This window comes from Ciona intestinalis, unplaced genomic scaffold (genome assembly GCF_000224145.3).
Source record: "Ciona intestinalis unplaced genomic scaffold, KH HT000174.2, whole genome shotgun sequence".
Classification (NCBI taxonomy): domain Eukaryota; kingdom Metazoa; phylum Chordata; class Ascidiacea; order Phlebobranchia; family Cionidae; genus Ciona; species Ciona intestinalis.
Window position 1 is genome coordinate 227893 of NW_004190496.2, and position 12812 is coordinate 240704.

A 12812-nucleotide genomic window follows, 5' to 3' on the forward strand; every position below is an offset into this window, starting at 1 on the left:
TCAAAGATTAGCCCTACTCGACTGGACAACAGCACGATTAATTATTTATTGGGGTATGGTGCGTTTAGATAAAATAAATATAAGCATTCCCACCTGCGCGTTTCGCTCTTTAATTGGCGGAATAAACGGGCAGAAAATGGTACCGTGACATTAATTAGCCGCTGAAAATTTCATTAAAAGCACTAACGAAGCCAGGTGGGGATATCAGAACACTGGAAGTACAATAACAGTCGGTAAATACGCAGGATTCTTGGTCGGGATTTTTAGAATAGAAATCAAGTTAAGAAAATCTGGTTCTGCAATGGAAACCATTAGACAGGAATGTCATTTAAAATCAGTGCAAAGAAATCAAGCATATGGTACAACGTGTACAGATGTTAATGTGTGATATAATAAAGGTATGGCAGCGACCAAATCGGACTTTTAGCTCGATGCATTATGCATGGAAACGTCGTGACTTAAACGTCACAACAGCGCCGTCGAGCTTATCTGAAATTCCATATGGATAATTGGTCGATTTTAGCATTTTGCTGAAAATAGAAAAACCATAATATGCTGGCATATGGTTGATGAATTATGTTTTTCTGCAGTTGAGTGATTAGCCCGAACAAGTCAACTATGCGCGACCGGCCTTTATCGGACAAAGGCTATCTTTGGATCTGGACCTCCATGTAGTTATATCCCACTAAACGATGTAGGAACAGACAAGTTAAATGCGAGCGGATATAAATTATTTAACCTGTACTTGAATGAATAGAGCAGAGCGACATGGTTCACATGATTCTCAGTGTCAGGATATATATCTCAACTACATAATGATGTGTTTGAACAAGATCTTTTCACTTGGATGCGTGGAGCATAGCAGCATATAGTTCGAAGGGGACATATAGTAGGGTGGGGGGATACAGGACGCCTTTCTATTTTATTTCTCGTTCCATTTGCTAGTGAGCAAAGCACATTAAAAGAACTATAAAACCGTATTTTACAACTCCCATAGATCGTTGTTAATTGTTAGAAACACGATCAGGAGATTTGGATATATACGTGCTAAAGATATACCGTCTTTCAGACAAACACAGCTAGACCGCCGCAGTGCCAAGACACGCTTGTTGCAGCCAAGTCAAATCAGTTATAACCGGAAGGAGACGCGTTATTCAGAAAGCATAGTAGTAATATAAGGATAACAGCACAGAAAAGGAGCTTCAGGAAAACAAAAGAAACTTGCTGTTTTAAGTTTTTTTATTAGGTATTTAGTAAAAGTTAATTTTATACGATAAATAGTTATACACATTATGTTATATGCATTCTATTTGTATCGCTTCTATAATTAAATTATAAACATTTTTAGATTTAGGGTCGTAGCAACATCTGATAAAGTGCAGCTGGTAACACAATGAAACCGATGCTAGAAACAAACAAACAACACATCGGTTGTGGCGCACACCTTTAGCCTTCTTTAAACCAGTGGAATGAATAATTTATTAAAACGATTTCTGGCTTTGCTCCTTTCGTAAACGTGTACAATAGAAACACGTAAGCCCATAACGCCCCAAACCTATAATTGTAGTGGTACTAAGCCTGAAACATGCTCATAGCTGTCGACCGCTACACCTCAATGGCAGATATTTATACAAGAGCCAAAAACTGTGCTGGAAGTCGTGGGCCGACTGTATGCGATAGAATCTACAGGTGTACGCCTGTTAAACTTCTGCGGAGTTTACTGCTCATTGCATAAATGGTGCGAGGAAAGCGTTAGGTATAAAGTGGAGTAAATGGCTAGCGGTAAAGGTGGTGCACTCAAGCATATAGATGATTGACAGGGCAATCAACGAGACTATTATACAAAAGTTTTGTAGTTTTATTTTGGTAGAAAAAATTCAATATGTTTACCCTTGTAGATAAATATCTCATGTAAAACTTTCGCGGAAAACTTGAATTAAATTTATTTTTGCAAACCGCTAGGAGCGCTGCGGAGTAATGCTGGTGATTTTCGAATGAGCGATTACGTCATCGATGATTAATTGAGAAACTTAAAGCGGTAACTTGCTTAATCGGTTAGCGGGTACTCTATAAGTCATTTGGGGACATTTAAATTTCCGACCGTTTTGTCCGACCAATTAAATGTTATAAACTAATTAAAAAAGTTATTTTCTGACGCCATACCGAACTTGGAATTTCTTTTGTGGCGTAAAATTATTATTAGTACGAGGTTCTGAACTTGGTTTTATTTTCGACTCGCATTAAAACATGATTTCCAATAATGGATAAATAATTGAATTTATCGCAAACAGAACCAGTCCAGTGCGCAATGCGAGAATTTGATCAATGGAAGGAGGAGAGTATCGATTCGATAAGATTTTCGTTAAAGGTCAGCCTTTCGCGCTGACAGTGTTTTGGGTTTTCTCTACAATACAAGGTAAATGTTGTTGCAGAATTGTAGGCTGTAATTGATTTACGTGATGTCGCTCTTTTCCGGTTGATTCGCGATGGAGAGGAATTAAAAAGCCTAATTTGCCAAGAGCAAAGATGCCGTATGTGAGAGCGAGGTCTGTAGAGCAAGAGAGCAAAAGAGGTGACGTACGAAACGCACAAAGAGAGGATAGGCAAACAACAATTCACGTCGAGACCAACGTCATTATTCATAAAGAGAGAAAGGCCGCTCCGTCACGCACAGACTGGGAGCAGACGCAAAGACGTAACCGTACGATCAATAACAGTGCTCGGGCAACTGCGGCGAAGAACAGGCGTTGGTGGAAAGGCAAGAGCGCCGCAACCGTACAGAGTGAGCCTACGTCGTCAGACACAGCTGTTAAAGACGTCGACGTAACCTCGGGCGGGAATAGCAATGAAAGACTAGACAGCCATACCGAGAACTGCTCTGATTTCAGCAACTCGACTACCGAAGAAAAGGCAAAGTTTGATATCTGGAAAAAAAGAGTAAATCGACGAAATAGTGGCTATTACGCTAAGAGAATAAGCCTAAACCGGGATTTAAGGTTCTCTCAGCAGACGGGTGATAGTAAAGAGAGTCTTTCTGTTAGTGAAAAGGATTCAGGTGTCTTTTGTTCGCATAACCAAGAAATCGCTACAATAACTTCGTTCTACGAAAATGCTCTGCAGCCTCAGGAATACCCAAGCACATACGAAGGTATAGTACAGACCGTGTTACCCTCTACTAGTCCCTACTACAACAAGTCATTTGCCAGCTTAAAACGAAAGCAAGCAACTCAGCATCCAACTGCAGCCTGTACGAATTGCGGACAAAAGTGTAATACATCTCAGTCCAACAGGAAATACTCTAGTTCAGAACCGGAACAGTCGTATGCTCGCTTTAGATGCACCAAAGAGCGCTACTTTTCTCAGCTGCCCGTTTCATCATTTAATCTGCCAGGTTGCGTGCAATTAGATACCGCAAACCCAGCGAGCTGCACAGAAAGAAAGTCTTCAATGTCTGATCTTAATAATGACCGAGTTAGCCGTGAACTTAATACCGAACCTACTACTATATCTTGCCAAGATATACCAACTGTACGGTCCCAATCTGATCCTAGGAAAGACACGGAGGCATTACTTTCAGCAGAGAGGCCCTCGTCTACACAAACCGTTTTACCTAATCACTTTGGGCATTACGACGAAACTGTCGGCTGTGGAAGACGAATTGCTGCTGACCCGACTGTTACAACCAGCGTTTCTACACCTCTGGTCTACTCGTTTTCGCCGGAGGACGAACCACACAGTTATGACACAAACACTGCCAGTGATAACAATGCTTTGACGTACCGACCGACTCGATTAAAAACCCAGTCCCACCCGCAAACGGTAAAAAATAGGCAAAGTGTTCCAGGCGACCTACAACTGCTACCTCGGCAGCATTATAATTCTGAAAACAGTACCCCGCCGCGCTCTGCGCCTTTCGGAAACAGCCGTGAAGAATTACATATACCTACCAAGAAGCAAGACCAGCAGCTCAAAAAGGAACATTTGTCCAGCAGTTTAACTGCATTATCTACGCCAAGGTCGCCTGAAAAACACACATGGGATTATGGCTCCAGTAAACCAAATCCGTTTGCCGAAATCGCCATGAAAAGCGCTAAGCACAACGGTGTAGTGTCTGCTTTTCCAAAGCTAGGGGCTTCGACCCGCAGTTTAAATCGGCTTGAGCATAATTTTTACGACGAAGATGGAGAGTGTATTCCTTTGACGCAAGTTTCCCCACAAGCAACACACACCGAATCCTATCTTGCGCCGCCAGATTTAGTTGGGGGTCATAAAAACGATTCCGACCACCCCGGAAAAGTAAGAGACGTCTTCCCGGAGGAAAAAGAACAACGAAATAACATCCGTGATTCTTCCCATAAAGTCGATGGAAGCGATACAGCTCAGGTCGATTCTTCGTCCATGCAAATGGATAAGAAAAGTCTTGGGGCAAACAACAACAAAACAATGAACATAGGGTACAGACTCGGATACCGACGAACGCTTTTCGAGCGACGCAAACGGTTGAGTGATTACGCTTTAATATTCGGAATGTTCGGAATAATTGTAATGGTCATCGAAACCGAACTTTCATCGGGAAATATTGCTGATTTGGTAAGTGAATAAGTTACCTCTATATGTATAACAGCTGTCTTTCTATATCTGTCTCATTGTAATTACTGTCCACCTACTGGGAGTTTTCCAACAGCGTACAGTACATATATATAGTTCCTAATATACTTGATGTAATTTCACAACCTAGCCTTAATACCTGGTTCCAACAGTAATTGAAAGACTTTCTGTAGCATTTACTAATATTGCAGACTTTAAACAACATTTATTTCTACATAACTAAGCTAAATACAGATATATTAATACAAAGCGCAATGCGCATTATGGATATACCTTACGAATCTTAGATATCACATGTCCGCCTTTGATTGCTGGACTTATATTCAGCAGCGGTACCGCATTCGTGTTGCTTTCCCAAGGGATAAATTCAGGAGAAAACTAAACCGCCTCTGCATCTCTCTAGTTAAAATCATTTGATTGCGATAAACGTTTCTGTATAGCATCACTCGCAAACCAGTTAAAACCAGGTTAAAATTTCTCTGAAATACAAGAGACTAGTCGAGAAAAGTAATATATTTAAAGTTAAACAAACTGGTAAAGTCGCTGGCAAATATGCTTTGTTAATAAATAAACAACTATTGTTTAATAACAATTAAAGAATGTTAAACTGTACTTAATTCTATGTTGATTAAAGCACAATACTTAACTGTCTCTAACTTAGTTTAGCATTGTCTAATATTACACGGTGTAGAAAGATTGACACAGTTAAAAATTAATTTACCGGATTTTTTTTATTCAATATCTATTTATTCCCAGAGAGGCAAAGTATTGCAATGCAGTACAAGCGACCAAATAATGAAAGCTTGGAACGGCGGACTCTTAACAGAATGTGCTTGGAAGGTATATTACAATTGTTTTATATAGTAGGGTGGGGAAAATTGGACGCCTTTAGCACATAATATCTAAATATCCAGTTCGTATTTTAAACAATCAACAACGGTCTATTGAAGTCGTAAGAATACGATTTTATAATTCTTAGAATATTTTTGTTTACTTCCAAAATGCGACAAGAAAACAGACTGAAAAGGTGTCCCATCTTTCCCCACCCTGCTGTACAATCCATAATGAGTTAATTTAAACTGTATTATGGGATTAGCAGCCACGCTTTTATTTGTGGCAAGTAGTTTGTCCACATAGCATGTTTAAACGACTGTCGCTTTGCTGCTAATTCTCTTTTATTTGCTGCTTTTATGAATCTGTTTTTGTTTTTCGTGATTGTATTCGAAGAAATAAATTAAAAATCATTGCATAAAAACACTTATGATTTTGTTTTTTTCCAGGCCACTTATTTCTCTTTAGCTTTGAAGTGCCTAATATCATTGTCAACAGCATTATTATTGGGTTTGGTCGTCGCATATCACGCTAGAGAAATACAGGTGAATATATATTGTAAAGTTAATATGTAAGTGACATTTTATATAAATGCCTTACGCCATTTTATCTGTAGTTATGCTCTGCCAATTACAATTATTTGTGCCTTGTTTTACATAAAGAGTTTATATACACCCAACGTTTAAATGTACAGTAGGGTGGGATAAGATGGAGCATTTTTTATTGTCATTTTCGTCCCATTTGGTGGTAAACAAACAGTATTTACAGAAAATATATCACCGTAGTCCTGCGGCTGTAAAATAACGTTGGTAATTGGTACAAATACGCTCGGGAAATATGGGATTTGTGTGATAACGGATTCCCATTTTACCCCATGGTTCTATACATATGGAGTATAAATATAGCTTGGTGAATGAACAATATATGGAAGATAAAGGTTTTTCACCTTTTTTTTGCTGTCAACAACTAATAGATCACGGCCCGCCGCAGTTTCATTCGGTCACCACATTTATTTTAGTGTTCAGTGTTGCGCGACATTGCTCTGAAATTACATGTGGCGATGCATTATTTATAAGGTTACCGTGAATTCATTTAGTTGCCTAACGACGTACATACCGCGACCTACTGCGTTATAAACGTGACTTGCGTTAGGCTTTGTAGCAGAGGGACGGCTTACACACATGGTTGGACAGCGCAGCTATTTTTGTACGTTGCAGTTAATCCAGCATGTAAAAGACAGCTCTTGAATCGATTAATCCGGGCACAAAAACACGTCAAAAACCAACAACAGCAACGCTAAATTATGCGCACGTCCGCGGTTACAGAATTATGGAGCTACAAAACGTCAACGTTGTACTTCAACGTGAGCAATGTACCGGTAACAACCAATTAGCAACAATACAATACGTAGGCCAAAGACTTTAATAGCTCAACATTTCAACACCTAACTCGGAATGTTCTTTGAAACGTGTTAAATCATGTCATCACTTGGACGTGTTTACGATGTCGGTAACTCCAGTTATATTTCATTTAGGTCCAATAAACACCAATCGGACAACAGCCCGTTTTAAAATCTCTATATATTGATTATCCTGTACGGAAATCTGAATACATTCACTGACATACAGAACCAACAAAGCTATATCAATACCAAACCAATACCGATAGCGCATGTTTAAATTTAGTGTGTTTGGTCTGTTTTTTAGACCGTAAAATATTTTGAACGAATGAATAAAATAATGAACTTATTTTAATTTTCCTTGTTGCGAGGCAACAACGGTCGTATAACACGGGTTTTCTGTTTCATACACCTCGTGCCTGTTTACGAGTTACCATATATATAACTTTGTGGGTGTTTTGTATTGAATACATGTCAATATATTCGCTTGAATTTGGCACTGCTAAATATCACGTATGTTGTTTACGCGTGTGCTACAGCAACGTAAAGGTATGCCTCACAGCAAGAACATTCATGGCCTTTTTCCAAACTTCCATTTAGTTACGCTCACGCGCAGAAAAGTCCCCCGAGACCTTGCGTTGCCAAGCGTTTCTATTTTCTGACTGCGTTGCTGAAACTAATAAAATTACCGCTCAGTTTAATATATTGGCTCATTTAATAGTGAAGCAATTTAAACGGATTTTAGATACCCCGTAACTAATACTGTTAGCGGAAGAGATAAATATACATAAGATTACTCTGTAATTTCATAAGTATACGGCTAGTTGATATTATTTAAAAAATGTAAACAAGCTTTTGTTTAATGAAGTACTACACTGCAGCAATATTGTTAAACGCGATGTAGAAAAGCTTAAGTTTTAAATTGTTATGCTGATGTAGAATGAATTACAAAGTGGTTACATGGTTCATTAAGCATAGGTGCCGGCACAGGCATGTGTTGCAATTAAGAGATGCATTATGAACGACAGATGGCTGTACCATTGCATATACCTTACTCTAACGTTAACTAATCGATTGAAAAGCGAAAGCCAGAGACATCACAATGGTATTTGCTATCAGGGTAAAGATAAGGCATCGAGAGGTCAACGGTTCCATGCATTCGTCTTGGCAGTGAATTAAATGCTCTTTATATTACAGTTGTTTATGATTGACAACGGTGCGGAAGATTGGAGAATCGCAATGGATTGGGAACGAGTAATGTTCATTACGCTTGAACTGACCATATGCAGTATTCACCCGATACCGGGTCTATACACATTTGAGTGGTCCGCGAGACACGTAAGCCCTTTACTAAGCACTTGAACTTCCAATTTAGAACAGCCTGTCGTGCCCATAATTAATCTCCGTTTGTTGAAAAGTTAACTTATTGGACTTTAGGGTAAAATAGTCAATGTTTTCATCGTCGTTTATCGTTTCATTTAGTAGTAAAAAACACATTTAAAGAAATATATAACCGTTGCCTCGCCGCTCTAAAATAACGTTGTTAAAGATACGATTGACACAATCAATTTTTTTACTTAAATTAAAACAAAATGCCCCCCAAAATATATTTGAACTTTTAAAATTGTCAGGCATTTTCTGGAGTTACGACGACAACAACAGCGGACGTTGACATCCTTCTCTCGATCCCTATGTTTCTTCGTCTTTATCTGATAGCTCGTGTGATGCTTCTACACAGCAGGCTTTTCACCGACGCGTCATCTCGAAGCATCGGAGCTTTGAACAAAATCAACTTTAACACCAGGTAATGTGGTGGGGGTAAGATGGACCAGGGGCAAAATGGTGCATGAGACAAGGTGGTACTTGGCCATTTGGGGCAAGATGGATCACCCTTTAAAATCCTATTTTTGATACACATTTATGTTACATTTTTTATGTAAAATCAATATTTTTCACAAGGCTCATATTGGTAAGGGGAAGTAAACAACATTATTTACAGCATAACAATATCCCCATCTTAAATAACGTTGTCAATTGTGAACAACACGAATAGGAAATATTGAAAGTACTATTGGTATCCATCTTATCCCACAGTTATGTTTAACCTTGTTTTATACAAAACAGATTCGTTATGAAGACGTTAATGACGATATGTCCTGGCACCGTGCTGCTGGTATTCAGTATTTCATTATGGATTATTGCAGCGTGGACTATTAGAGCTTGCGAACGGTAAGTACACATGTACAGTATTCGTAATATAAACTATAATTACAATATTGGCAACATTAAATTCAACAGTTTTAAAATTTAATTAAACAATGTACCATCTTACCCCAGCCTGTTATATATAGTAGGGTGAGGAAACATGGGACACCTTTTCATTTTATTTTCTCGTCCATTTGTTAGTAAATAAAGAACATTTAAAATAACATGAAACCGTATCCTCACGACTCCCATAGACCGTTGTTAATTGTTTAAAACGCGTTTAGGATTTCAGATATCATGGGCTAAAGGTGTCCGATCTTACTCCACAGAACTATATGCCTGTCCCGCTTGCAACTTTTACACACATCACTCGCTTTTAATTAAGAGATAAGTCATTCTCCTACCGGTCAGGATTACCTTGTTCGTTATCATATATATATGTGTGTGTATATACGAACCCGGATTAAACGAATACTTCCAAATGTTAAACTATACACAATAATGTGCTGTCACTTAAAAATATTTGTAGAAACGCTGTAAAATATCATATTCCGTCGGCTTAGGTAAGACGGTCTATGTTTTTTCTCCTTTATCGCCCGGTTTAGTAGTAAACAAAAAACCTTTAAATATCTATATAACCGTATATCCACAAGACTTTAAAATGGCGTTGTTAATTGTTTAAAACTTGTATAGGAAATATCGGATATATACGCTAACTGTATCCATCTTATTCCACAATACCCAAATACCCAAATCGAGGCATTGGGATTAAACAACGCGCCATTTAAATGGGGAATATGGTCTGTCATAATATTTCATTTATTTATTCAAGATTTTCATAATACGTTTCATGCCTATGACTTTTACTAATTACGGAATCAATGCTGAAGATTGTGTGTAAGCCACCAGGGTTTAAAGGCTCCACACTTAGCCCAGTGGGAACTGTTGGAATCGATTAACTTGATTTCTCTGACAGTTCAACTTGAAAATGCCCTATTAAAATCCACTTACTAGAGCATTGTAATATTAAAATCACGGCCCACAGGTCGAGATAGCAAGAACGACTGACAGATCGTTTTAGCGAGATAGGCATTAATGCTATCACGCCACTTTCGGGACTTGACACGAAAAACGATTGCGTGAACTGTAATAGCGACTTCAATATAAGATTTCTATTGCGTGGGGTAAGGTATATAGCAGGTTGGGGTAAGATGGTTCATTTTTTTGTTTTTTTTTGTCGCATTTGGTAGTAAACAATTTTACAGAAATATATACTGTATCCACGCGACTCTAAAATAAAGCGTTTTTGTTTATTGTTTAAAACACGATTAGGAAATGTCCTATATATGCAAGCCCCCTATTATGCAAGAACTGGTTAAGTTCCAGTGCTTATCTCAGTACGTATTGTCATAATAAATCGTACCGATGAATGATACACCTTAAATAAGAAAAAAATAAGCAATTAGTTTTTCTACTGAAAGTTATCCTGCCCGCCCGTAGGAGACGAAGGAAATTATCAATATTTAATGGCGTCTTCCAGTTACAGCAAAGTTAAAGTAGTTACCATCGATCCCCTGGCAAATAAGTGCATTTGTCCGGTGTGCGGAGTCGAATACAGCTTTATTAATTAACAATTGCGATGGTACAGGAAACGATTGAAACCATTAAAGTCGGACTGCAGTTGCGAAAACAACTTGTGGAAATTTATGACGTCGTAAAATGTTCACAACTGGAATTGTAATTTACACATTTTTTAACCCTTTGAAAACGACAGCGAAAATCAAATTATTGAAACAGTGTAGACGAGGAGGTATAACCAGAAGCAAAACGCAGTCGTTAAAATATCTAGGAAAATTGAACCGATTGTGTGTATTGTTCCGGTGTAAGATGGATACCGTTAGCACATAATATTCAATATTTTCCAAACAAGCTTATTCATATTCACAACTCTTTTATTTTAGAGTCATTTAACGCTACGGTTATAAAAAGAGAGAACAAAAACATGTACCATCTTGCCCCTACCTACTATATACTGTTGTTATCAAGCAGTAGGCATAAACACCTTTATAGATAGATTGCAAGCTACGATACGTTTTATCTGTCAAACTCTTGCGCCACCAAGCTGTACTTTTACCCAAATCGATCTTGCTCCAATTAAATGCTGCTGCAATTTTACAACCGTTAAAAAGTCTTTTAAATTGCGTTCAACTTCGCGCTGACAAAGAAACGTGTCCAAATCCCGTTACTAAGCAACCGAAGTGCGTCATTTCAAAGAAAATAATTACTGCGCGTCTTAAAGTTAATCTCAAAAAATCAAATCACTTCGATCGAATCCTACTGCAGATTCAAATCGTACGAAATGCGTTATTAACGACACGGGTCAGACAGACTCACTGCCGCAGTAAATAATTTACGGTAAAGAAAAACCGTTACCAAGACGAAATGCGCAAACTGTGTCCTTAAATGTGTCAAAAAGTAACCTTTATTTACAATGTTAGGATATTTTTATTATAGGTTTTGAATGTTTTGTGGGTAAATCTAGCCTTAAAAATATGTTTTCTATTTTTTTACTGGTTATTTCTTTACTAACCAACTGGGATGTAAAACTAAATGAAAACATAAACCATCTTACCCCAACCTGCACAGGCCGTCTTGCAGCCATAGCGTACTTACACTACAATTTCCGTCATATTTTAATCCTACCATTACTTACACTACAAATCGTCATATTTTAATCCTACCATTTTGTGCAAATATTGGAAAAAATCATTTTTAACTATTCCCAATTAAACTGTATAAAATTGCCACGGCTAAATATTGGCCAAACTGTTTGTCCAATTATAGACCACTCAGAATAAAACAGAAAAAGAAACAAAATGTAACTTTTTTCAAACAATATCTTTTTTAAAGACACGAAATGCATCGCCAATCAAAATGGAGTATGTTTTGTTTTACCAAAGAAAGAATAATTTTTCATTTATGAGTTTCTATATAGAGTGGGGGGAGACGGGACATATTTTAGCAAATAATATCCGAATATCCTGATCGTGTTTTAAACAATTAACAACGGTCTGTGGCAGTCGTGAGGATACGGTTTTATAATTCTATGAACGTACTTTGTTTGCTACCAAATACGAACAAGAAAATAGAATAAAACGGTGTCTATATTTACCGCTACTATGTTAGCAAGCATTTTGTTTAGGCAGAGTAAAACCTGTATAATATCACAAATCAATACTATACATTTTTTTTTTTTACAAATCAATACTATACAAGATAAATGATTTAATATTAATCGGTTGATGGCGCCCTCTCTCGTATTTATAATGCACCCGTATGGCCTCCTAATAAATCCATCTAAACGGCTAACGTGTCCCATTTTAATCTGTCTAATCGCGGATAACTGACATAAGATCATGCCAAACAATCTTTAGTACGTGTAAAAGCAATCAGGTCTTTCCTTATTGGAAAACCAGTAGCGCAAGACTTCAAATTACTCATTGTAAGTGATATTGGATTTGTGTATGCACAAAATCTATACATAGTAAGTTGGGAGAGATGCATCATTTTTCTTGTCTTTTATCATCCCATGTTGTAAAAAGCGAAGAATTTTTACAGGATTATATAACCGTATCCTATATTGGTAATTGTTCAAAATACTATCAGAAAAAATTGGATATTAATTGTGTGACGCTCTTTGTGAGGATATGTTTATATAAGTCTGTAAACAATCTTTGCAATCATCAAATGGGACGAAAGAAGAGCATGT

At 37.7% G+C, this 12812-nt stretch overlaps 1 protein-coding gene across 1 annotated transcript in view; it reads left to right on the top strand.

Annotated features, from left to right (window-relative positions):
• Positions 1-1506: 1506 nt before the first annotated feature.
• LOC100181189 (small conductance calcium-activated potassium channel protein 3-like) overlaps positions 1507-12812 on the top strand; it is a 17227-nt gene continuing 5921 nt past the window's right edge. Inside the window, 6 exon segments of the mRNA XM_018816298.2 lie at positions 1507-4590; positions 5365-5448; positions 5889-5984; positions 8036-8176; positions 8470-8642; positions 8963-9067. Coding sequence (XP_018671843.1) covers positions 2527-4590; positions 5365-5448; positions 5889-5984; positions 8036-8176; positions 8470-8642; positions 8963-9067 — 2663 coding nt within the window. The 5' untranslated portion in view covers positions 1507-2526.